Source organism: Cuculus canorus, chromosome 3 (assembly GCF_017976375.1).
Source record: "Cuculus canorus isolate bCucCan1 chromosome 3, bCucCan1.pri, whole genome shotgun sequence".
NCBI lineage: Eukaryota > Metazoa > Chordata > Aves > Cuculiformes > Cuculidae > Cuculus > Cuculus canorus.
In genome coordinates, this window is record NC_071403.1 from 5,746,951 (window position 1) to 5,772,500 (window position 25,550).

Genomic DNA, 25,550 nt, shown 5'->3' on the forward strand with positions numbered 1-25,550 from the left:
TGCCAGCCCGGCCCCCGCGCTGCAGCCATTTGCGCCGCCTGGCATCGCTCCCCCCCTTCTCTCTCCACCATCACCACCATCATCCCGCCCCCTCCGCTTCCCGGCGGATCCCGCTCCGCCGCCGGCAGCGCGCCCGGAGACCGCGGGGCTGCGGAGAGGTGAGGGCGGGGGCGGCCGGCGGGGAGGGGGCGAGGGGTGCGTGTGTGTGTCTGTGTGTGTGTCAGAGTGTGCACATCTGTGTCTCTGTGTATCCGCGTGTCTGTGTACGTCTGTGTGTCTGTGCGTGTATCTCTGTGTCTGTGTGTACATCTGTGTCTGTGTGTGTATCTCTGTGTGTCTGTGTGTACATCTGTGTCTGTCTGTGTGTACATCTGTGTCTGTCTGTGTGTACATCTGTGTCCATGTGTCTGTGCGTGTATCTCTGTGTGTACATCTGTCTGTGTGTCTGTGCGTGTATCTCTGTGTGTCTGTGTGTACATCTGTGTCTGTGTCTCTGTGTGTCTGTCTGTGCTTGTGTCTGTGTGTCAGCGTGTACCTCTGTGTCTGTGTCTCTGTGTGCAAGTGTCTGTGTGTCTGCATACCTGTCTGTGTGTCTGAGTGTACCTCTGTGTCTGTGTGTCTGTGTATGTCTTGTCTGTGCATGTGTGTCTGTCTGTGTACATCTGTGTCTGTCTGTCTGTGTGTCTCTGTGTGCATGTCTGCGTGTCTGTGCATGTGTGTCCGTGTCTGAGTGTACATCTGTCTGTCTGTCTGTAAGTCTGTATATGTGTCTGTGTGTACCTGTGTGTCTGTCTGTGCATGTGTGTTTGTGTGTGACTGTACCTGTGTCTGTGTCTGTAAGCCTGTGTATGTGTCTGTGTGTACCTGTGTGTCTGTCTGTGCATGTGTCTGTGTATCTGTGCATGTGTGTCTGTCTGTGTGTCTGTAAGTCTGTATGTGTACCTGTGTGTACCTGTGTGCCTGCCTGTCTGTGTCTGTCCGTTTCTGTGTGTCTTTGTGCATCTGTGTGTCTGTGAGTCTGTGTATCTGTGTGTGTGTCTGTGCATGTGTCTATCTGTGTGTCTGTGTGTCTCAGTCTGTATGTCTGTGTCTGTGTACCTGTGTCTGTGTGTCTGTTTGCATGTCTGTCTGTGTGTGTGCATGTCTATGTCTGTGTGTGTCTGTCTGTCTGTGTATCTGTGTGTCTGTGCATGTCTGTGTGTGTCGCTCTGTGTGTGCATATCTCTGTATGTGCCTGTGTTTCTGTGTCTGTGTGTGTTCACGTGTGTTTCTGTGTCTGTGCATGTCCATGACTGTGTCTGTGTGTCTGTGCACGTCTGTGAGTGTGTCTGTCTGCATGTGTCTGTGTCTCTGTGTGTGTGTTGGGGGGACTAGAGCACCATCACGTTTAATCGTGCTTTCCCCTTCCCTCAAGCCCCCTTAATCCACCTCCCCTGGGCAGCAGGGGAGCGCATTTTCCCCATGCCCCTTCTCCGTGTCGCAGAGGAGCCAGCTCTGATGCCTGCGTTTCGGTATTTTTATATCCTGCTGACCTGTTAAAAATCTAAATGACTCTTTACGCTAACGTTTAGGGGGGTGTAACAGCAGCAGATTGCTTCCCGCTATAAATTCCTGATGGCGTGCTTCCCCATCCTCCTAGGAGCACAGGAGTGGTGCAAGCCCTGGGTGTACACACACGCACACCATTCTGCAGGGTGGAAGGTGGTGATGCTTGGAAAAGAGCCCTACTGAACTTCATTTATCTGAAACTAGTAGATATTTATGTCTAGTCCTTTCAGGCAACAGAAAGCCGGCTCCCGAACTTACACATAGCGCAGAAAATGTTACAATTAAATCCTATGGCCAACTTTTTTTCACCCATCAAGGCAAAAAAGAGCCATCTAGAAATAATATTCTATAAAGCTTTTTTTTCCACAGCAAGTAAATAGAACAATGGAAAACTAGAACAAAAAACTAGAAAAAAAAAAGTAGGGCAATAAAAAAATAAAATAGCAATAGAATAGAACAATCCTTTTGTATGATCTGAGAAGCCAAAGAGCTCCCATATTTTTTTAAACTTAACCGTCTGTCTCCCAAAAAAGAATTGAATGGTATGTTTGTGGAAAATCATAATTAAATTGTTACTAGTACTGACAAATCAATGTTTGCTCCCCAGTTTAACTGTCTGACCCGTCCTGCCTCTTCTGCATTCTCCTCTTCTCAGAGCCCATCACACAGCATTTATTCACTCTTTAATTAGGACAGCCAGTGCATGCCAATGGGATGCTGCGGTCATCCACTGCTAATGGCACTGTCTGAGAACCTGCCTGGGAGCTGGGGTCTGGTGCCTTGCCTGCCCCAGCTTCCCCCCACTCTGGCCATAGCGGCACTGATTTAAACCATGACACTCTTAGGAGCTGGACTTTGCAGGACCGCACCTTGATAATATCAAAAGACTGAGATCTTAATAGCTTCCTTTCTTCTACGAATGCTTCGCTTGCAACGCTTTTCAGTGTAACAAACAGTCCAAATAGGTGGACAGATTTAAAATGTCAATAAATATTAGAGCACCATTATTTGGCAGGAACATTGAATGAAAGCCATTAACTGGCTTTACTATAGTAAAGCAGGATTATAGTATTTAGGGCTGGCCTGGGTTACTGTAGAGACAGTGATGTGGTTAGATGACTGGATCCAGATCCTACTTACTGGGGGTTTCGGCATCCTGTAGTATCCTATTGCAAGAGGATATTAGGGGCAGCTGGCTGCTAAAGAAGGGTATTGCAAAACTTGGAAGGACATGCTGCGATTTCTTTTAAAGTAGCATTAAACTTCCTTTTTTTGTTTGGTTGGTTTTTCATGTCTTCTGCGATCCTGTATGAGTTTTGCAGGGGTTTTGCTGTTTATCCCTACTGAGATTCTGCAGCATTGCAGTTAGGAAGCTGTTTCTTTTCCATGAAACAGAAGCTGAGAAGTCATTTTGTACCTCTTTGCATCTGTGGAAATAGCCATTTAACAAAAATGAGCTCATTTTCATTGTGTTTGATCTTGTTAGCCTTCTCAGGACATGACATTTGACACTTTTACATCTGTGCTTTACTTTTCAGGGGAATTGTCATCATCCATTTTTCTGCTGCTTTTTTGGTCTCAGTGCTGTTTTGTCAGAGAACAGGCATGATTAGTTCCTTTCATTGAAGCAGAATTACTTTATAGCAGTTCAGGATTTGACAACCAGTTTAACCTGATCCATGACTGACCTGTGACTGAGTGGGAAGGGACACTGCTCTTTCCCTAGCCTGGGCCATACATTCCCGCCCTTCTCCTTCTGCCAGCACTCATAACCACGTGAAAATACAGTGAATGGCTGGAGATTTTTGCCTTCCTCCTGCAGTTAATTAAGCAAACACTCAGTTTACTCAGTATGTGCATGTTGGCATTATGAATGGGGCTGGTCCTGTGACCAGAGCATGCAGCCCTCTGCAGGATCAGGCCCGTACATGCTGTGTTCTCTTCAGAGTGTTGACAATTATATAGTCTTTTCTCTGTCCTCATCCTAAAATGCTCCTTGGACACTAACTGGCATGTTTGGCTTTGAAAGAATTCCAAGGCTAGGTCAGTATTGTATATGGGTGATTGAGTGTTAATGTAAAAAAGAGCTGGCAAGGTCCTTTGTTCTGCACTGCACATTTGGTGCTTTCCAGTTTCTTATACCTCATCAGTGAGGACGGCAGGAATTCACGATCGGTTAAGTCAGTTTATTTAATGCAAAACAAGCTGAAAAAAATCCAGTAGTTCTACAGATTCTGCAGTGCGTGTCGGAGGGAGAGGAAAAGCGTGTCACGTAAATGCTTTTCAGGTGTGATGTTTCACGAGCTGCCATTGCTATACTTCTGGCTAAAACAGACGGGTTGACAGCCTTTTTTAATTCACTCGAAAGCCTGCCAGAAACTGCAACCTTTCTATACACATCCACGTAAGTTGGACAAGCAGCTTCCATGCTGTTATGTTGTCTGTCACAACATGATTTCCATTAATTAATAGTATTGAAGTTATTTCACACGTACACATTCACAGATTAGAACAAGCTGTTTGTTGTTTTTCTGGACACTGATTCCTCCAGAATTGTTTAAGGAGCAGAGTAAGCTTTTCATGTGGATCCCTAACTGCAGGAATGCTCCGTGACATCTGAATTATTGCAGGCTACCAGCCTGTCAGAGATCTGCAATCATTTCTTTTTTTTCCTGGAAGCAGCTCTGCTTTCCTGTCTCCCTCTCCTGTAAGTAGATTGGAAGAACAGACCCTAAGCTCTGGAGATAAACTTATTATTTCTGTGACCCATATTTTAAAGTGTTAGACAGTAAGAACCAGAAGCCAATCCTTTGCTACAGGAGCGGCACACGAACAATAAACATTCTGATTCAGTCAGTCAAAGACAAATGCCTTCATGGGAGAGTTCTTCTGTTATCCTGTAGCTTGTTTTCATCTCTCCCTTACTGCACCACTCCACCTTACCTCAGTTCCAAAAAAGCTACTGTACACATTGATATGTACAGTGTAAGAAATCCAGACATTCATGAATTTAATGGGATCATTATCAATAGGGGTAGGATTTAAAGTGATGTCAGTCTCTGTCCTTATCAAAAAGCTCTATGAAACTTCGGTGGAAGTTTCTAGCTGCAGGCTACCAGCACAAGCCTCATTCTCTCCGGAGCCATGGAAATGGCTTTGTACACAGGTGATGTATTTTTTTTAATGACAATTGATAATAGAGGCCTGAAGGAGTTTGGTTTTCGCAGCAGGTACAGAAGCAGTAAAATAAAAGTCATTTGAGTGCATTGCCTTGTGAGCTTTGCAGTTAGTAAGTGCCATACATCCCAATAAGTTTTACATTGTGATACAGGAATAGCAGAGCAGAGACTGTTTGTGTGTGATAAAACTCACTGATGCTGCTTCTTATTGCTCAGGATGAGTTTATACCACTCCCTCTCTGTGACAGAAGGCCAGAAGGCCTTCTTTATAATGGGCAACAGAGTTGCAAGAATCTATTAGATTGTTATCTCCACCGTGGGACATTGTCCCTGTCAAGACATTTTGCAGCCTTACAGGGAAATTAGATATTTCCATTTCAGTCCCCAAATCAGGCAACTCTTCAGAGTACAGTGGCTGAAAAGCTTCAGTGTCTGCTTTTAGGAGATGTTGTTCATATTTATCTAAAGTTTCTCCCTAGTCAGAGACAACCAAACTTTTGAGTTGTGAGTGAACTATCAAAATCTCGAAATAGTCAAGAACCATAAACCACAAACCCTGAATCTGAGCTTTTTCTCCCACCTCCTAAATTATAACAGTAGACCCAAGCACCTTTCTGCCTCGCATCCTGGTTTGAAGGTCATAGCTCTTACTCCAGGCCCTGACTCTTCAGCTCTGCTCAGATTGCTACCTAACAAATGCAAGAATAGCACCGTGACTGTTGAACAGAATGCAAATTTAACTGCATGCATTAACAAGCCTTTCTCCGGTAGCCCCTGAAAAGGACATGTTTGAGTCGTAGGTTAGCCAGCTGTACCACAGTCTTTGCTTCTCTGTGTTGGGAAGTCCAAAAGCAGATGGGACGGTCCTGAAGTAGCTGTGATCATCATCACCTTTCATGATTCTGCTCTCTGTCTGTATGTCTCTGCAGAAAGAGCGTGGATCATTCTGGAAAACCAGAATGCTGCCAAGTCAGCAGATATGAAAGTGCAGAAGGCAGAATAGTGAAGTCCAAAGTGAAAAGCAGCATGTATTTTTCTTCAAGGATGATCCATTTGACACCTGATTTTCCATGAAGGGCATTGGCCAAAACTGAGAAAGGATATAGATGTGAGACGAATTATTTGAGCAGAACAATGCCTTGACCTAATTCAGCTAGAAGTTATTGGCTTGGTACAGGAGTAAAATTCTTTGGCCTGTTCTTGCAGGAATAAGATTAGATAACCAGGCAGTCTTCAATTCAGACATCTTAACTGTTACCTATCGGCCCTGTTTAGTGGAAAAAAAAAATATTGTGAGAGGTATTAAATTGTTTGCACTAAATTGTAAATGTAAAAGTTGAATATAATCAGTGCAGACAGAAAGCCTTTGCCTGAACACCCAGACTTAGCATATGAAATTCACATTATACTAAAAAATGTTATGCATCCAGTGCAGACAGTGTCAGGTCATGGCAATAGGAGTATTTTAATAGAAACCTATTTTATTTCTGTCTCAGACTGGCCAGCAACTGTTACCTTCTAGTAATGTAAACCATGCATTTTGCTCAATTTTCTCTTCTTCCCTTGTTCAGTTTTGATGACGACATGGAGTAGCCTCATCTTTTGTTGAGCCCTCAGTTACATCGCTGCTGCTAAAAACACTGCCGTTGTTTGGTGAAATCTGTGCTGGCAGCCTACAGGTACTTCTGATAGTAAAGTCTTGCCACAAAAGTAGCTATGACTCTGGCATCTGTTTCTGCTTTGAGATCAGCAAAAGTGTTTTTGAATCCTAGCACAAGCCATCATGGCTTGGATCTCCGGGCAGTATAACTAAGTCCCCTGTCTCACCAAGGGCAATGGAAAGAAGTGCTTAAAGTCCCCTTTCATCAGGGAACAGAACCAAGGATTCTTATTTCTCTCCCTCAGTAATGTTTTTTATTGTTTCTGTGAAAAGTAATACAGCTTTGGTCTGAAGGATAGTAATTGTCCTCTCTTTGTCCTGATGGTTTGGGCACTCAGTAGACATTTGGGATTTTTTAACCTTGTCAGACAAAGGAAGGAGCAGCACCAGGTTTCCTGTGGGGCTTGGTCAGAGCTCTAACCATTGTAGAGAAAGGCAAAGTGGCAGCAAGACTCAGTTCTGCTCTCTTTTAAAATAATTTAGGTTTATTTTTGAGAAGATTCTGGGCGCTGGCACCTAAAGGAAGAATTAACACCTCCACTGCACCACCATAGTCTTTGGTATTTTTCTACTGGCCGCTAGCCCTTGGTAGCTCTCCTGTGCTGTTTTATTGAGGATTCCAATCAGTTGGCATCTAACCGTACCCACACAATGCGTATGGGTACGCAACTGGTCCATATCTTCCAGATTCCGTTCCAGGAGCTGGTTACAGGTAGATCAGCAGTACTGTACAGCTCAGTCTCTGCCCTTGCTGGAGAGCTGAGAGGTGCATCCCACCCACAGATCAATATGGCCTCAGGCTTTACCCTATGTCTCTCCACCTTGGCCTGGTTTTCATGAAATAACAAATAAAAGAAATCAGGCTTCCATGAGTCACCTAATAGTTCAGTTATAAGCTGAACAGCAAACTTTACCAGCAGAGAGAAGCCTGTGCAAGCTAATTCTTTTCCTCCTTTCAGATTAGGGCTGTTATGCTGGAGTCTTCTTTTTTTTTTGCTATCTGATCTGGCTGCCTTAGGTCTTATATCTCTGTTGCATTGCCAGCTGCCAGATAAAACTGCCCTCAAAGTCAGCCTTTGCCATGTTTAGCATTGCGGCACATCTCTCCATCTTTGAATCCAGTCCAAAGTCTGTGTAGAGCTAAAGTTTGCAGAAACCTGAAATTGTTTTGTAAATCTAACTAGATGTCGTGTGAGTTTTAGCTGTGGCTAGAGTGACTGTAAACCTTAATTTTGGGAAAGTATCTAGGCAAAGAAACAATATATGAACTTCAGAAACGAGAAGGGAGCCATTCTCCATGTCTCGGAAGGACCTCTGCTTTCCTAATCATTGCTTACTTAACTTGTGAAGAAATCACTGAGCCTGCTCAGTCTTTAAAAGTGGGTCTTTTTCCCCTTCAGTACCTGATTGTTTGTCTGGAAAAAGAAACAGTTTTCATTATTCTCTCCTTGAGAACTTTTCCTTTCTTTTCCTAGGCATAAGTCTCAGGAGAGTGGGAATTTGTTGGCTTCCCTTTGAAGTCTATTGTTACTTCTCAAATCCTGTCTTTCTTAATCACAATGGTGACATACTTAGGCAGATTTCTGGTGCTTTGAGCTCTGCAATGTGTATGTCCTTTCCATAATGATATTAGTAGCAAAATCCAGTTTTATCTTGAGGAAAAAAAAGAATTTCCCCCAAATTTATTGGCTCATCTTCTGTATTAAACGTAGTACATAGCAGGCGTCTTGCAAGAATACAGTACGTTCATGGGGGTCAATTGCTCTTTTGGGATGCAAACCCAAGCCTGGCTTTTATTTTCAAAAATTTATCTGAGGAAATCTGCTGTTTTGCTTGCCTTGGCTTCTCAGTGGATGTTCTCCGCCTCCTGTATTAGTACCAACACTGCCAAATCGTTTTCAGAGGCTTTGAACATGTTTGCAATTCTTTATTTGTTGACAACACAGTTTAATGCTGGAGTGCATTTCTGCAATCACCATTACGGCAGTTAACCCCACTAATGCTGAGATGAGGCTTTTAATCATCATCACAAGCTGATGCTTTGCTTGCTGGCAGCAGTCCTGGTGTTTGGCTATTTCCAGAGTTTAAGATCAGAAAGGAGCACTAGATCAGCTTGTCTGCTCCTGTCAGATTTTCTTTCCTCTGGATTCCCAAATGCCTTCCAGCAAGGCACACACTTCTGGTCTCCTTCATCACGTCAGAATAAGGGGCTTCCCATGTCAGATCAGATGTCCACCTAGCCCAACATCCTGCCTCCCACATGGACCATAATCCACTATTGAAAGAAGTGTGTAGCAAGATAAAAATGTGCATTTCCACATGAGATAACAACTTTCTCATTGAATATTAATACTCTATTAGGATTCTCCTAAGCTGGATGCAGTTTTAGATGTTAGTGTGCATTTGGTCACCACCAATAGATTTTCCTTTCTTGGACTCTTTCTTCACTCTCCCCATTATTTAATGTAGACTTCCAGTATCCACAATATGCTGTGGTAGTCTTTTTTTTCCTTTTTTTTTTTCCTCAGCAATGTACATACTTGACTTTTTTAATGCTTCCACCCCTTAGTTTGTTTAGTGCTTTCTCTACCAGCCTAAGAAGGCCATCAGTATGTAGAATTATCGTGTGTCTACACTTGTGCACAGTCATTGAGTCAGAGATCAAACATACCAAGCCCTGAAGAAGTATCAGCGCTGCATTTCTCGGGGTGACTGAGGCTTGCTATACCTGTTCTCCAAGCTACTGGCACAAGTCACCTTCTCTCCAAAGCCATGGAATTGCGGCTGTGTGGTGGTGCCTGAGCTAGGATTCACCTTTTTCCCTTTGGAGTTGGCTCGAGACTGGCACACACTGTATGGACACAGAGTAAGCTCGTGTCTGGTTGCAGGGTGCTGCTGTGAGTCTCTCACTGAAGTGTTTTTCTGTAGCTCTTAAATAATTTAGTACTTTTCTCTCTTCTCACAGAGAATATTTTTTAAAAACTACTTCCAAAATGTAAAGCCTGGAATACACGTGCCTCCATCCATCCATCCTGTTCCATCCTACTAATGCTATAGATAAGGTAACCTCTTCCCTGCTGTTACTCCTTATTTTCTATTATGCACATTCAAGGACTGCCTTCATCCTCTCAGCTGTAGCACCACGCTGATCTGCAGTACACAGCAGTACATGTAACGTAGTGCTGGCTGGGTCCAGATACGATGAGAGTAAACAAGCTTCAGCTTATCACAGGCATGTCCACATGCTTTCAATTTATATCTAGAGCTGTAATTAGGAGGCCATGTCTAGAACTAGAATTGTGGAATCGAAGAATAGTTTTGGGTTGGGAGGGACCTTATAAGCCCATCCAGTTCCAACCCCCCTGCTGTAAGCAAGGACACCTCCCACCAGACCAGACTACTCAAGGCCCCATCCAGCCTGGCCTTGAACACCTCCAGGGATGAGGCATCCCCACCTTCCCTGGGCAGCCTGTGCCAGTGCATCACCACCCTCGAGGCAAAGAATTTCTTCCTAATGTCTAGTCTAAATCTTCCCTCCTCCAATTTAAAGCCATTCCCCCTTGTCCTGTGGCTCCATGCCCCTGTAAAAAGTCCCTCCCCAGCTTTCTTGCAGGCCTCCTTCAGGTACTGGAAGGCTGCTCAAAGGTCTCCCCGGAGCCTTCTCTTCTCCAGGCTGAAGAACCCCAACTCTCTTTGCTTGCTGTCATAGCAGAGGTGCTCCAGCCCTCTGATCATCTTCATGGCCCTCCTCTGGACCCGTTCCAACAGTTCCATATCCTTCTTATGTTGGGGATTCTAGAACCAGACACAGTACTCCAGGAGGAGTCTCACGGGTGTGGAGAAGAAGGGGAGAATCCCTTCCCTCGCCCTGCTGGCCACGCTTCTTTTGATGCAGCCCAGGACACGATTGGCCTGCTGGGCTGCAGGCACACATAGCCAGCTCATGTCGAGCTTCTCATCAATCAACACCCCCAGGTCCTTCTCTGCAGGGCTGCTCTCAATCACATCGTCCCCCATTCTGTATTCAAACTGTGGATTTCCCCAACACAGGTGTGGCCACAATTTTCCATAAAAAGTTTTGTTATTTTCCATAAGGTATTGCCATGCTATTTTGTCCTGATTTGTAGTTCATTAGTGATGCAGACATCATATCAGCCCTGGAGTTTCCCCCAAATGTATTTTCATATCACTCAAAATCGTTTCTGACTGTTATTTTTGTTAGACCTTTGTTCTTCTATGAGATACTGGAGAGGACTTGCACTTAACCTTTCGTAGGCTTTGTTTCTGTGGGAGTGCTATTTCCTTTTTGGTGTGGTATCTCCTGAGAGACACTGCTCCTCTTTGACTACTTCTGAAGAATCTATACTGGAAGGAACTCAAAAAGATAGTTTCCTTCTTAGAGGATATTTGTCTCTATGGATATCACTGCTAGGAAACCTTTTCTCTTGCCATGACGACTGTTTAGAATTTGTATATTTTTAGTCTTGATTTGCTAGATGGAATATAGATTTCATCAGGATTTTCATAATAAGACTTACTTCCTTTTTGTCTCTCCCCTCCGCAGCCCAGGCACACACAGCCTTTTCTCCCTCTGAATTTCTGTTGAAGAACTGCTGCCCACGTTTCTTGTGTGGTCTGTAATCATAAGCTGCATTTTTAAAGGTTTATTTTTCTTGATAGCTGTATGAAAATTTTGCAGTTATGAGATAAGCCCTCTCATACCTCCATTACATGTTGAGAGAAAACTTCAGTACCCTGAGAGGTCACAAGGAAGCCGCGTAGGCAGGTTGGGCTACAAAAGACGTGCATCCAGTAGACAAGGCAAGACATTAGGGTTATATTGTAACCTCAAGCTTGAGCACTCCTAATTTTAAGAAAGGGAAAGAAAAAATGTATTCTTCCTGCAAATTTTTTTGAGGTGGGCCATTAAAAGCAATTTGATTTTTCCTGCGAGCAGAAGGTTAATCAAGCCATTAAGATCTAGGGTTTAAATCTGTTGTAGGATGCAAGATTTCATGCGCTGCAAGTTCTTTCAAAGAAATGGCATCTCTATGCTCCAGATATTTTCCCTGTGATTTCGAAGAGACCATTTCCCCTCCCCAAAGTATAACAGACCCTTCTGATAAATACACAAACCCCTTTACACTTCTGCCCTCCAGAAGATTTTGCTGAGCTGGATGTCTTTGCATTGGCCTGTTCTCTTTCAAGAGTCATCTTTTAGTTTTTAAAACAAATACAAGAAATGTTTTCTTTCTTTTGATGATTCTACCTCTTTGGACTCCTTAATCATCTCAATCAGATGACGCCCCTATCCCGAGGGAATTCTCTGCTGGGGTAGAACTTGGCAGTACAAGTTTTTACAAAAGCATTTCCTGGACTAAGGTGGAGCACAACGGCATTCTGTCAATTCTGAACTGATGTGGTGTCTCTTGGGGAGAAGAGCTTGCTTATGTAAATGAGAGATGTTTATGATAGGGAAAGCACTGCTTTTATTTACCCTGGGTCTGAGTCAGACCAGTTTTCCATTTGTGAACAGTAACCTAATTCCTCCTACATGTGCATATTCCCCAAAGAAAGTTGGTCTTGCTAGAGGACAGGGTTTGGGTCAAAGGTTATTGGCACTGCACAAAAAAAAAAAAAAGAGAGAGAACAATGCAAAACAAGCATTTAATTGGATTTTATCAGAAGAACTGCCAAATTAACACAGTGCCAGGAAACTTTACCTGCAGCTCTTCATTACAGTTGCTCAGAAAAGCTGTGTTTTCTTATCTGTGCTGTTACTTGAGTAATGTCTCACAGAATCTGAGGTTGGGGGCACACATCCAGGATATTGTAAGTGTGTCATTGCCAAGTCTGTAAATACAGTTCATGTTTGCTGGCAGTTCCTCTGTCCATTAACATTACATCATCCCTAGACCAAACCCATGATAATGAAAACAGTCCAAGTAATTCAGCTTTGGACTTCAAAGTCCCCAGTGTAAAAGGTGACATCAGTCCACAGATGCAATGTACTCGGAACAGCTTGCTTCCTTTTCCAGCACCTATCGTGCTGGTGAGTTTGGAAAAAAGTGCTAAACCCACGTTTATTTTAAGCCAAACACGATTGCGAGGAGTTCAGATCTTTTTGAATCAGCACAGCTATCAAGTATCTTCTGCGATTCAGTAATTTTTGAATGTTCTGTGTCACCAGAACAGCGATGCAACTCTTTGATCACTGTAGCTAAGAAAAGAAAGAAGGAGGAGTTCAGTATTGTATTTCCATCAGCCCATTTCAGCTTCTTCCTGTTTAATACTAAATCCATGACCTTTTAACTCCGATCGGTCACGTTGCTTAATAATGGGAAGGTTCTGCAGCTGCTCTGAATTGTTTTTTCAGCTTCATCTTTGTGTAATTCCTGTGCTTTGTTTTCAACTAGACAAAGGTGCTGAGATTGCTGGAACAGTCATTGCTCTGTCATTGACAAAGTCCTCCAAACCCTCCTTTAGCTCTTCTGAGTCTTCAGCTTCCCCGTTGAGTTCCTTGTTGCTTGAATTTCATGTGATACTTTGATACATTACTCCTCATGCTCAGCATGAGTTTCAAAATATTCTTGGTAGCTAACTATAAATACACCAGAAAGCCATTTTCTTCAGAAATCTTCTGCTTGCCATTAGCAAGCTGTACCATCAGTGCTTCTTCTTCCTTGTGGTTCCTCATGAGGATGTTAACCATCGGTGTTTGTTAGGACTGTGGTGGATGGCAGCTTCTTCCTCAGTGACATTTCAGAGTCAAGTCAAGCATCTTGGCCTGTGTCAGAAACAGAGTGGCCAGCAGGACCAGGGAAGTGATTCTGCCCCTGTACTTGGCACTGGTGAGGCCTCACCTCGAATCCTGGGCTCGGTTTTGGGTCGCAATCCAGGACATTGAGGTCTTGGAATGCCTCCAGAGAAGGGCAGCAAAGCCAGTGAAGGGGCTGGAGAGCAAGTCTTATAAGGAGCAGCAGAGAGGACTGAGGTTGTTTAGCCTGGAGAAGAGGAGGCTGAGGGGAGACCTTATCACTGTCTACAACTGCCTGAAAGGAGGTTGTAGAGAGGTGGGTGTTGGTCTCTTCTCCCAAGTGACAGGTGATAGGACAAGAGGGAGTGGCCTCAACTTGTGCTGGGGCAGGTTCAGATTGGACACTAGGAAATATTTCTTCACAGAAAGGGTTCTTGGGCACTGGCAGAGGCTGCCCAGGAAGGTAATGTAGTCCCCATCCCTTGAGGTTTTTAAATGATGGTTGGATGAAGGGCTTAGGGGTCTGGTTTAGTAGTGGATGGGTACAGTTGGAGCCGATGATCTCAAAGATCTTTTCCAACCTAGTGATTCTATGATTCTAAGCCAAGCATATATCTGAATACGGGAAACATGATTACTGTGCTTGAGGATGCTCTTACCCTTTCTATTTTCATTATGCAAGAAAGTTGAAAAGGTCACTTTTTTCTAGATGCTCTTTTTAACAACTTTGAATATTCTAGCTGGTGATTTTCCCCTGAGACATCATGCAAGAAATACTTTTCCCCATACAGAGATTTTAATGGCATTACAGTTACTGCTTTTGACTTCTCACGTTTCACTTGCAAACTCAAGCAGTAAGACTCAGAGCTTGAAACTACCTGAAGCTCCTCGTTCCGTCTTGTAGAGGTTGAACATAAGTAGAAGAAGTTAGAAGTAGTCTCAGAAGTGAGGTGTGTCTGGATCCAGGAACGATTATAATACTGAAAGCAACAAGGGGAAATATATTAGCACTCTTTGAATATTTATGATTGAGGAGGTCAAGCTATCCAGAACTGTAGCAAGATAAGGGCTGAAAGTCATGGCTCTCGGCCCAAGAAAGAGCAGAGGAGACACAAGATGTTTCAATTACATACTTATGTTGCAAATTTTATACCATTTTCTTAATACAACAGTTCATCAGAGTTTTAACATTCCAGGTGTTTATCTTAACCATGTCCAGAAGACTTTTCTCTGATGTAATTTACAGTAGCTGCTCTTGAACAAAGTTGATCACCGGGGCTTTGGAAGGGCTGGAGCAGAAAGTAGATTAATCTCAATGTCTACAGCGTAATAAATCCTAATAGAAATGGTTACATGGTGAATTCAGTACTGTGAAGACTCACTGGAAAACAAAATCACATCAACAAGGAGGCCACTCAGTTTAAGTTGTTAATGAACCAATATATATTCCACAGACACGCTGAGTGTACACACAGACCACTGCATTCCTCCTTATCTAGTTAAAGCTGCAGAAAGGAAGTCAGTAAAGCCTAACCTACTGAGTTTGGGTCTGGACCTCAGGGAATTTGCCACAAAAGCTATCAAAAAGTTCATAAAATGTCATTGAAAGTTTGTAAGTGGCAGATTTTTAAGGACCCAGATGAGAAAAACAAAATTTGTGAATCAGCTCATTCTGATAAACCTTTGTTATGGCCTCAAAGGCTCAAATATCCAGAAATCAAACCCCAGTATCGATTTGTTGTCCAACTGAATGCCACCAAATGTAGTAGAAAGTCCTTTGCAGGGCAAGTGCACGAAATAAAACCCCATAAGGAAAGACTGATAGTATTATTTAAGTGAATTTTGCTTGCGCAAGTATGGGCTTCTATATTTCATGTCTGTGTCAGGAGTTTCCAGACAATATCACCTTTCAATTATGCTTTCATTAAAAAGGCATAAAAATGTTAGATTTTCCTAATATTAATTTAATAGGATAAATAAATTACCTCTGCTGAAAGGAAGTCACAAGGCATACTTTACATAGAAATGAGTGTTCCTTGAGGAGTGGGAAAAGAATGCCAGTGGGGATTTTAATGGAAATTAGTAACCTCCTTAAAAGTAGAATCAGAGCTGCAGATACTGATTAAATGGAATTAAGTATGTTTGGACAATTTTCATGCATCATTCATCAAAACTTAATCCGAGTCTGCGAAATCTGTAAACAAACACGAGGCAAACAAACAGCACGTTGTTCAATTCTCACCATTACATTTGTGGAATGAAGATGCAACTGGGTGATGATGGTGCTGACAGTAACTAACCTACTTAAAGCTGTGCCCTGCAGCCTACCATTTTCCCAGAAGAAACTTCATGTTCTAATTGTCTACTGTGATTTTTGCTCAATTCTACTTTTTATTAACAGAAGCAGTAAGTTTTTCAGACGTAGAATCACTTGGTTAGAAAAGAGCTTTGAGATCATTGAGTCCAGCTGTACATGTCCACTACTAAACCAGATCCCTGAACCCCTCATCTGCCCGTCTTTTAAACTGCTCCAGGGATGGGGACTCCACTACCTCCCTGGGCAGCCTCTGCCAGTGCCTGAGAACCCTTTCTGTGAAGAAATATTTCCTAGTGTCCAATCTTGAACCTGCCCCAGCACAAGTTGAGGCCATTCCCTCTTGTCTTATCACCTGTCACTTGGGAGAAGAGACCAACACCCACCTCTCTACAATCTCCTTTCAGGCAGTTGTAGACAGTAATAAGGTCTCCCCTCAGCCTCCTCTTCTCCAGGCTAAACAACCCCAGTTCCCCCAGCCACTCCTTATAAGACTTGTTCTCCAGCCCTTTCACCAGCTTTGTTGCTCTTCTCTTGACACGCTCCAGGACCTCAATGTCTTTCTTGTAGTGAGAGGATTCAAGGTGCGGTCTCACCAGTGCTGAGCACAGGGGCAGAATCACTTCCCTGGTCCTGCTGGCCACGATGTTTCTAATACAAGCCAAGATGCCATTGGCCTTCTTGGCCACCTGGGCCACTGCTGGCTCTTGTTCAGCCACTGTCAACCAACACCCCCAGGTCCTTCTCTGCCAGGCAGCCTTCCAGCCACTCTTCCCCAAGCCTGCAGTGCTGCATGGGTGTATTGTGTCCCGAGTACAGGACTCTGTACTTGGCCTTGTTTAATCTTATCCATTGGTCTTAGCCCATCGATGCAGCCTGTTCTATAGAGCCTCCCTACCCTGAAGCAGACCCTTCCTCCCAGCTTTATGTCATCCACAAACTTTCTAAGGGTGCTTTCAATCCCTTCATCCAGGTCATTGATAAAAATACTGAACAGAACTGGCAGCAGCACATGAACCTGTCCCAAAGAAGTCTGGTTTCCATCTCACTGACACGTTACAGCTACATATGCTGTTACATACATGTCGGCTTGCTTTTGTCATAACAACAACAAAAACCCTTTGATGTGATTTGTAAACAATTAAAATCTGTTAGCATATTTCTGGTCACTTTAGGGTACTATGGATGTCCTATTAAAGGAACATAACTCTAATAGTCCCAAACATCTGAGTGAGCTGAGAATATATTGATTTTGAAAGTAATCAACTTTTTACTCTTTCTTTAAAAAAGGGGGAACGCATATGAGCAGCAGCGATACGAAGAAACCTTCATGAAGGTCCTGTAAAGGAAAACTTGGCTACTGGGGAATCTCCTTCCACAATAGGTTGCAACCACAACCTTCCACTAAAAGAGGTGCACAAGGTGAGTAGATTATGATATTATTCCCAAGTATCTGCTGTTAAAGATGTTTTTCCTCATTCCCCAGCACAGAGTAGGGACCACTGCCATGAAAAGGCTGCTGGGCATGCAAACTGCTTAAAATTTTTGCATAGCAACAGGAAAACCAGAATTGCTTTTCAGGGCATTGGAGTGATCTTTGGGACAATTCCTCCACCAGAAAGAGGGCAGGTTTCGGGGCATATGCTAGTGTGGATGGCCCAGGGCAGTGGAAGGCAGCGGAGCAGCGGGACGGACGTTCCAGGGAAAGGAAGAGCTCGGGTTTAGCCCCAGAAGCCAGAGACAGGCCCACTTGTGAGAAGGGCAGCTCTAAATGTTATTATAGAATCATAAAATGCTTTGGGTTGGAAGGGACCTTAAAGACCATCCAGTTCCAACCCCGCTGCTGTGGGCAAGGACACCTCCCACCAGATCAGGCTGCTCAAGGCACATCCAAGCTGGTCTTGAACACCTCCAGGGACTGGGCATCCCCATCTACCCTGGACAACCTGTGCCATTGCATCACCACCCTTGAGGCAAAGAATTTCTTCGTAATGTGTAGTCTAAATCTTCTCCCCTGCAATTTAAAGCCATTCCCCCTTGTCCTGTCACTCCATGTCCTTGTAAAAAGTCCCTACTGGAAGATGCTCAAAGGTCTCCCTGGAGCCTTCTCTTCTCCAGGCTGAACAACCCCAACTCTCTCAGCCTGTCCTCATAGCAGAGGTGCTCAGATATGAGGCCTCTTCATGGCCTCATCTGGACCTGTTACAACAGTTCCATTTCCTTATCATGTTGAGGATTCCAGAGCTGGACACAAGACTTTAGATGGGGTCTCACAGGAGTGAAGAAGAGGGGCCGAATCCCCTCCCTCACCACGCTGGCCATGCTTCTTTTGAAGTCCTGTGAGGTGCAGCTGAGGGACCAGGTTGGAAGAGGCCTTGGGCAGCCTGATCTAGTGGGACATGTCCCTGCCCAGGGCAGGGAGGTTGGAACTGGAGTAACTTTAAGGTCCAAAACCCTTCCAATCCAAACTGTTCTATGATTCTATGACCTGGTCTTTTTTAGCCTGGAGAAAAGGAGGCTGAGGGGAGACCTTATTGCTATCTACAACTATCTGAAAGGAGGTTGTAAGTGAAGCGGGTGACTTCTCCCAAGTGACAGGTGATAGGATGAGAGAGAACGGCCTAAAGTTGTGCCAGGGTTGGTTCAGATTGGACATTAGGAAAAAATTCTTCACTGAAATGGTTTTCGGGCACTGACAGAGGCCCAGGGGTGTGGTTGAGTCCCCATCTTTGGAGGTGTGTAAAAGACAGGTAGATGAGGTGCTCAGGGATATGGTTTATTAGTAGACAGGTATGGTTGCATCCAATGATCTCAAAGGTCTTTTCCAACCTAGAGACTATATGATTCTATGTTTTTTTTGGTGCAGCCCGGGACATGGTTTGCCTTCTGGGCTGTGAGCGCATATTGCTAGCCCAATATTAAACTGGAGCAGTGCTGCTTGGGGAAAAGTGGGAAGGGGGAGCAGGGCATGGCCATGGGAAGCTGAACTCTCTCTGGTCTCCCTCGCAGGTGATGGCAGTTCTGCAGTGGCCAGGAGCGCCCTCCACACGGCGCTGGTGCAGGTAGCGTGGCTCCATGGAGGGCAGCGGCGCAGCAGAGGAGGAGGAGAGTGGGGCCAGGCATGGCGCGCCCCAGCCGCCCTCCCCATGCAGCTTCAGCTCCTCTCTCTGCTTCAACACCAGCTCTGCTGACCCACAGCCACCCACCACTGGTGGCCGGGTGGTGGAGAGCCAGTGGGACATCAATAACACCACCTGCCAGCCAGAGGAAGAGAAGGGTGAGGATGTGGTTGGTTCGCAAGAGCGGCCGGCGGAGGAGCCCGATCTGGTGATCGAGGTGTCAGGGCGTCGCATCCGTGCGCACAAGTCGGTGCTGGCAGCCAAGAGTGACTACTTTCGTGCCCGTGCCTCACGGGATGTACTGCGGGTGAAGGGTGTGAGCTACGGGGCGCTGCGGCTCCTCATTGACTACGTCTACACGGCCCGCATGGGTGAGGTGCGGCACGACAACCTGGCCGAAGTGGTGAGCGGTGCCCGCGTCCTCCAGATGCCTTGTGCTCTGCACTGTGCCGCCGAGGCCATGCGTGCCCAGCTCCGCCTCGACAACTGCTACCAGCTCCTCTGTCTGGCCAAGAAGCAAAGGCTGGCGGAGCTGCGGGAGGCTGCCTACCGCTTCATGAGTGACCACTACCTGGAGGTGCTGCGGGAGCCTGGCGTCTACGGCCGCCTCAGTGGCACTGAGCGGGACCTCATCTTGCAGCGGCGCATGGAAGCTGGCCGGCCCTGCTTGCTGGTGGCTGAGGTCAGCGATGCCTTTGAGCGACCGGTTGGCGGCAGCCGGCCACAGAGCCGTGAGAGCAGCCGGCCACAGAGCCCCTCATCCGTGGTGTCGCTGGAGGACAGTGGCTCCCTCATCCACTGCTACCACGAGGCCAGCGGCGAGTGGAGGGTGCTGACGCGCCTGCCCGAGGAGGCCAACGCCAAAGGCTGCGCCATGTGCGTCCTCCACAACTACCTCTTCCTAGCAGGGGGCATTGCAACAGGGACAGCGGGCAGTGAGCCCCGGGCTCGACTTTCCGACAAGGTCTTCTGCTACAACCCCCTCACTGACACCTGGAGCCAGGTACGGCCGCTGGCTCAGCCCCGCTCACAGCTCAAGCTGCTGGCCCTGGACGGTTACCTCTATGCCGTGGGGGGTGAGTGCCTCTTCACCGTGGAGAGGTACGACCCACGGGCTGACCGCTGGAGCCCTGTGGCACCCCTGCCCAAGGGTGCCTTTGCTGTGGCTCACGAGGCCACCACCTGCAACGGAGAGATCTATGTGTCAGGAGGCTCCCTCTTCTACCGCCTGCTCAAGTATGACCCCAAACGTGATGAGTGGCAGGAGTGCCCATACAACAGCAGCCGCCGGCGCTCTGCTGACATGGTGGCCTTCAAGAGCTTCATCTACCGCTTTGATGTGAGCAGCGGCCGTGGTGGGGAGCAAGGCCCAGGTGGCGGGACTGGTGGTGGTGTGGAAGTTTTCCGGTACAACACGGTGGCCAAGCACTGGAGCCAGTGTGCCAGCCTGCGGCCCAGTAGTGGCCCCATCCAGCCCTTTCGCTGTGTCCCCTTGGGCAACACCATCTACTGTGTCAACCGGACCGGCACCCTCCGCTTCAGCCTAGCCCAAGATGGTGAAGTGGAAGCGGATGGTGGGCTCAAGGGCACTTTTGATGGGGAGCTTCTTAAAGCTCCCTTGGATGCCAAGGGTGTCCTCCTACCCTTCGTGCTCACCCTGCCCGAGAGGCTGGACAAAGCAGGGGACCAGGAGGGCTCTCTCCCACTGTGAGGTGTCCAGCCTGGCTCTGGCTTCCCAACTGGGGAGCTGTGTTGCAGTTGGGGGAGACCCACAAACTCCTCCATACACAGGGGACCCTCTCAGGTATGTCTGCAGAGAGAAGGTTCTCCGCTTTCCTCTTCTCCGTTCCCAAGATGTTGAGCTAAAGCAACTTGGTTGTGACTTGGTTGTAACTTGTGTGTAACTTGTGTGCACTGTGCTTTATGTGAAAAGCTAAGCACATGAAAGGAAAAGCTGCTATAAAGGATAATCTCTGGATTTTGTTTGTGCCAACTCCTAATCTGAGAAAAACTATTTTACACCTGGATTTCTAACAAATTCCTGACTACAGTGGGACCTTACTGTTAAGTGGCCATGTGTTTACACGTAGTTGCAATCTGGGCTTGAGCCAATTCTGCCATTTGTTTTCTTCTGGGATGATGCAGAAGCATAAACACTGCTGGCAGCTTATTTGAGCTGCGCTTGTTTTGTGTTAAACCAACTATTTCCTGTTAGAAAAGTATAGGAAGTTCATCTTCATCGCAGCCTTTCATTTCTCGTGTAGTAGATGGTTTAAGGAAGACATGGCACTGTGTGGTCCCAGGAATTTCAGCCACAATGAATGATTTAACAGATACCAGACTTCAAGTTTTAAGCAACACAAATGTGTGCCACATGTATTTGGGAACACAAACAAGAAGGGCAAATTACCTTTTTAAAGTGCGGTGTATTATAGCAGATATGAAATGTTACATTCTTTATCTGAACAAGGTAATGTTTTCTGTGTAAAAAAGACATCATTTTATTACCTTTTTTTATCAGAGATTTTAAAGCATAACTAAAATGAACTGAAGCTCTTCAGACTGCAACCAATTGACATGACCATGTATGCCACTAGAGTTGGGGGAAGTATTTTGTACTTCAGCTGCTCTTTAATTATCTGCAAGTCAAGAGAAATTAACCTAAACCAAATGTAAATTTTTTTGCAACTGGCTGCAGACAGTTTAAATGTTTCACTCTCTGTTCAGTATCCTGTGGCAAGAGGCTTTTCCAATTTAATGCAAGACCATAAAAAGGAGGATGTGGAACATAGGAATGCGCTACACATGTTGAGTATATTGTGCACTAGCATGATGTTATTTCCCTATCATTTGATGGAGAGACTGCTTTATTTATTTTGATCTAATGACTGCTGTAGTCAATAAGTCCTTGTTAATTGCAGTACACGCTGGTATGTTATCAGTGGGATTCTGAACCACTCAGGAGCACTGTTTATGGAGCAGCATCCTAACAAGACAAAACCATACAAAGCTTCTTCCTGCCTGTGGAAAACCGGAGCATACTTGTTGTCATGTTGCTTAGAACTGGAAAAATGTAAACCCTCTATGCAGACAGACTGTATTGAAATGGGCACATGCATTTATTTTATACATTTTATATTAAAAAGTCAATAGGCGAGGCAAGTGTTTTAGCTTTAGAGTAAATCACTGAGAAACCTTCTCTGAAAAACAGAACCAGTGGTTTTGCTATTGGTAATTCAGCCTAGAACTGGCATGGATTGCGGAAGAGAATTGTTTATACTCAGAGCTCTAGTAGGTTCATATTTTAGAAAGACATAGGGACCTTACATCAAAGAAAGCAGATCTTTTTATGTTTTATTAAGATGTTTTGTTAAGGAGGACATTAGCATTCTTATACATTATTGCTAGTTCCAAAGGAAGGCAGCAGGCTCTGTCCTAAGAGACACCATCTTCACAAAAGAAAATAATGAAGTTTATAGATAATTTTTTCCTTCACTCTTACTTTTTTTTTTTTGCGCGTGTTTTATCCATCTGTCTTGCGTAGGGCTTTAATACAGCTCATCTGGTTAACCATCCTCTAGAAAACAGTAGTCCAGTCCTAAAAGTTCTTAGCCAAGGGAACCTGTTCCCTAGTGAGCTCATTAAAGCATCACCCAGGTAGGAGCTGTAGGTCTGCAGAGTGTGATGCTTATTTTAGCCTGAGTACAGGTTGGTGCAGTGGAATTTAATACCACAGAGGGCGTATTTGTTAGTGATTCACAAAGAAATGGAGCTTTTTATTACTGAATGATAGACTTAATTCTCAGCCAAGGATCCTTGGAAATGTTCGCTAGATTAAATTGCAGCACTGTAACTTGAGCAGGAAAGCAGAATCGTGTGTTTGCCTTCAACATAATTTTTATGTTAACTGTAGGAAGTTTATTGAGCTGTGTAGTGAAGCATAGGCGCATACTTAAAATAAAGACATAAGTGCTAGGCCAGTGCTACTTTTGATTTAGTAGAGTCACCAGAGGCACACAAGAAAGTGTCTGTTTTATCTTACAATTTCATAGTTCAAAATACTATGTAGTATAGCTTTTATACTACAGCATAGTGAAGAATCAAGCCAGCTTTTTATTCCTACTAATTAAGCGTTTTCATTCCTGCTAATGAAAATGCTTCTAAATGAATTTGTGGGAGTTTCCATGATTTAAGCTGTGAAAATACACAACAGACTTTTGGGAAAGAATGAAATTGATCCTTTCTTCCAATATTTGTTGCTGTACACCATGAGGAAATATATTTGGACCCGATCTTTACAGTAGGAAGCTTTCTCACGAACCTGCAGTGGTTTGTATTTTTCCTCGCTCCCATTGTTCGAAAAGGTTGAACGAAGCGCTTAACCCGCTTTCACTATTTACACAGTGTAAACGAGGGCAGAGTCTGGTGTTCATTAGTAGCTGCCCGTCAAACCTCCTTCCTTTCTACACTCTTTGCATAATCACAGTCTGTTGATTGACAACACAGGCATGTTTCTAGCCAGATTTCCTACTTTGTGGCCTGTTTCCTCCCCAAGGCCAGTTTGCTGAGAGTTATTCTTTGAAACTTAGTGACCGCCATCCCTTTGCCGTGCGGAGGTGCTGAGCAGTTCCCGTCCACCCGTTCAGAACTGCTCACCCCTTTGCAGCTGCCGCAGCTCCTTTGAAACTAGATGATGCCATACCCAGAAGCCACTGGTCTAATATGTTTTTGTGGTACAAACTAAAGGGCCAAGCCACCTTCAAATTTTGTTTGCATGTGTTTTTGCTTTTAAAACAGAGCTATTTAATCTGATAGCCTGAAGGCTATCCCATTTGCATGGAAACACAGAGATATGCGCTCACTTTTATAGCCTGAAAGGGTTCATTCCACATCTCCGCTGCCTGATTTGAGCTAATCCCTCATCTTTAAATATTTATGCATTTTGTGTTATATAATAATTGGCTAAAAATCTCAGAAATTATCCAGGTGTGAATTCGCTGAGGGATCTCAGACTAGCTGGAGGGGCATGGTCTTCTCTGCTGTCTTCTCCATGAATCTCACAGTCCTCTTCTCCCACTTTTATTAGGATGTGCAGGAGTTCATTTTTCTGCATCCTTCGACCTGAAGTACTTCTGCTTTCAAGGTCATCTGCTAGAGGAGGTAGGCTTGAATTCCCCCAAGCCGAGTAAGGACTGAACTCAGGCCTCCTGCTTCATTTGTATGTGTTCTCAAATCTAGATGACTATTTAGAAGAAGAGTATTGGGACCACCTCCTGTGGCTCTTTTTCAGGGATGAACCTCATGCAAGTCCTCCAAAAGCACACAAACCCCTGCACCTTGAGTTCTGGGTAGATTCCATGCTCCAGCTCCTGGGTGGGTAGTTCAGGACACATTTAGTACATGCTGGTGTAATTGGGCAACTTTTCTTCTATGGAAATCTTTTCCAGAGAGGCTCTGCATTTTTTATTGCTGGTCTGAGGTGAGGGACTGCATGCACAGTGCTGGGAGGCCAAGTTGGGAATTCAGATTCTTCTCAGGGGTGATGCCTTGGTAAAAAGGCCTTGCAGTGCCTGACGTGGAAATGCCTGAAGCCTTCTTTGCATCTAAAACAAAATCCCTGCTTCAATAAAGACACAAGACTTCTTATCAAATGCTAATAACGGATAGAAATTTACTATTTCCATCCATTAACAGGTTCCGTAAAAAGAAATCTTAATTGCAGCAGAGGCATTAGTACAAATTCTGTTTACGCTTGGAAACTAAATCAAAGGAATAATTGGCAAAAGAATAACCATATTTGATCAAAACAGAAACTCTTAAGCAACATAGGGAGGATGCTAATCATACCCTATTAATGAATAAAATTGTGCAGTAGCTGGTGTAAATTCTGTCCACACAAAAAAAACCCCTCTGTGTAAATAAGTACCTGGTAAAATTTAAAGTGATAAAAGAATAAATTATTCACATGAAAGCTGTAATTCTCCTGTGCTGTTTGATTGGCTCTCAGAGTGTTGTATCCTGATTATCGCTATTCATGTGTGACCTATTGCTTTTCCTGCATTACGGTATCCATTCCATTACTGCTCCATAGACGTGTTAGCCTTCGTTATCACAAAGCTTAACAGTGGCACTGAGGCGATTTGTGCTTTGTGTCTGGACTGATGTGGAGTGCTTTCTACTTGAATGAATCATAGAATCATAGAATCATAGAATCATAGAATCGTTAGGGTTGGAAAAGGCCTTTAAGATCTTCAAGTCCAACCATTGAAGCCCAAAGAAAGCACAAGAAGAAGAAATGGTGGTACATTGAGCAGTCGTAGTCACAAGCATTTGATGGAATTCTTTTCTTTGTCTGCTGTTATTCTGCGCAGCGGATTCACGCTGGGTTTAACAGAACATCTCTGTGTAGCTATTACCAGTATGAGCCTGAGTACAATTGTAGCAAAGTATGGTTTTATTTAAGTATATTTACTGCCTCAGCTCCTACTCTGAGATAGTTTAACGCAAGTCTGTAATAGTTCCACACATTTTGTAGGTGACTGGAACTACCCTGACTTTACTGCTTCTAAAAGCAGAGCTTGACACACAAGCTGAGTAAAATTGTGCACTTCAGAATCTATAATCACCCATTTTTCATTTCTTTTGGCCTGCTGAATGCTGCAGTAAGAGCTGCTGGAACGAGCTTTTGCAATCAGCAGGATATTTTGGAGGCTCTCTAACTTTCCTAAACTACTCAATAGGAAGAAATTGGGCGGTGAGGCAGAGGGACAGGAGGGAAGAAAAGCCTTAGGAGTCGAAAATACCTACTATATATCCAGCTGAAACAAACAAATAGCAGGGAAGGCAAACCAGAGTTAGTATTCGAGACAACCGTAACAACAGGACCATTTTTTTTTCAAATATTCCTTAAGCAGCCTGAGTTTTTACCAGTTACGTTGGTAGTTTTGCAGCTGCAATACGTCTCAAACAACAA

General features: G+C 44.7%; 1 protein-coding gene across 2 annotated transcripts; it reads left to right on the forward strand.

Annotated features, from left to right (window-relative positions):
- On the forward strand, positions 1–20,625 carry KBTBD11 (kelch repeat and BTB domain containing 11). Of its 2 annotated transcripts, XM_054063585.1 has the most exons (4): positions 47–158; positions 9,353–9,449; positions 16,749–16,880; positions 18,468–20,625. In XM_054063585.1, exon 4 carries the CDS (start codon positions 18,534–18,536, stop codon positions 20,286–20,288), a length of 1,755 nt encoding a protein of 584 aa, XP_053919560.1. In that variant the 5' UTR covers positions 47–158; positions 9,353–9,449; positions 16,749–16,880; positions 18,468–18,533; the 3' UTR covers positions 20,289–20,625. The 2 variants fall into 2 exon arrangements, with proteins under 2 accessions (XP_053919559.1, XP_053919560.1); XM_054063584.1 differs by lacking the exon at positions 9,353–9,449 and having other exon boundaries at positions 1–158.
- The last annotated feature ends 4,925 nt before the right edge of the window (positions 20,626–25,550 follow it).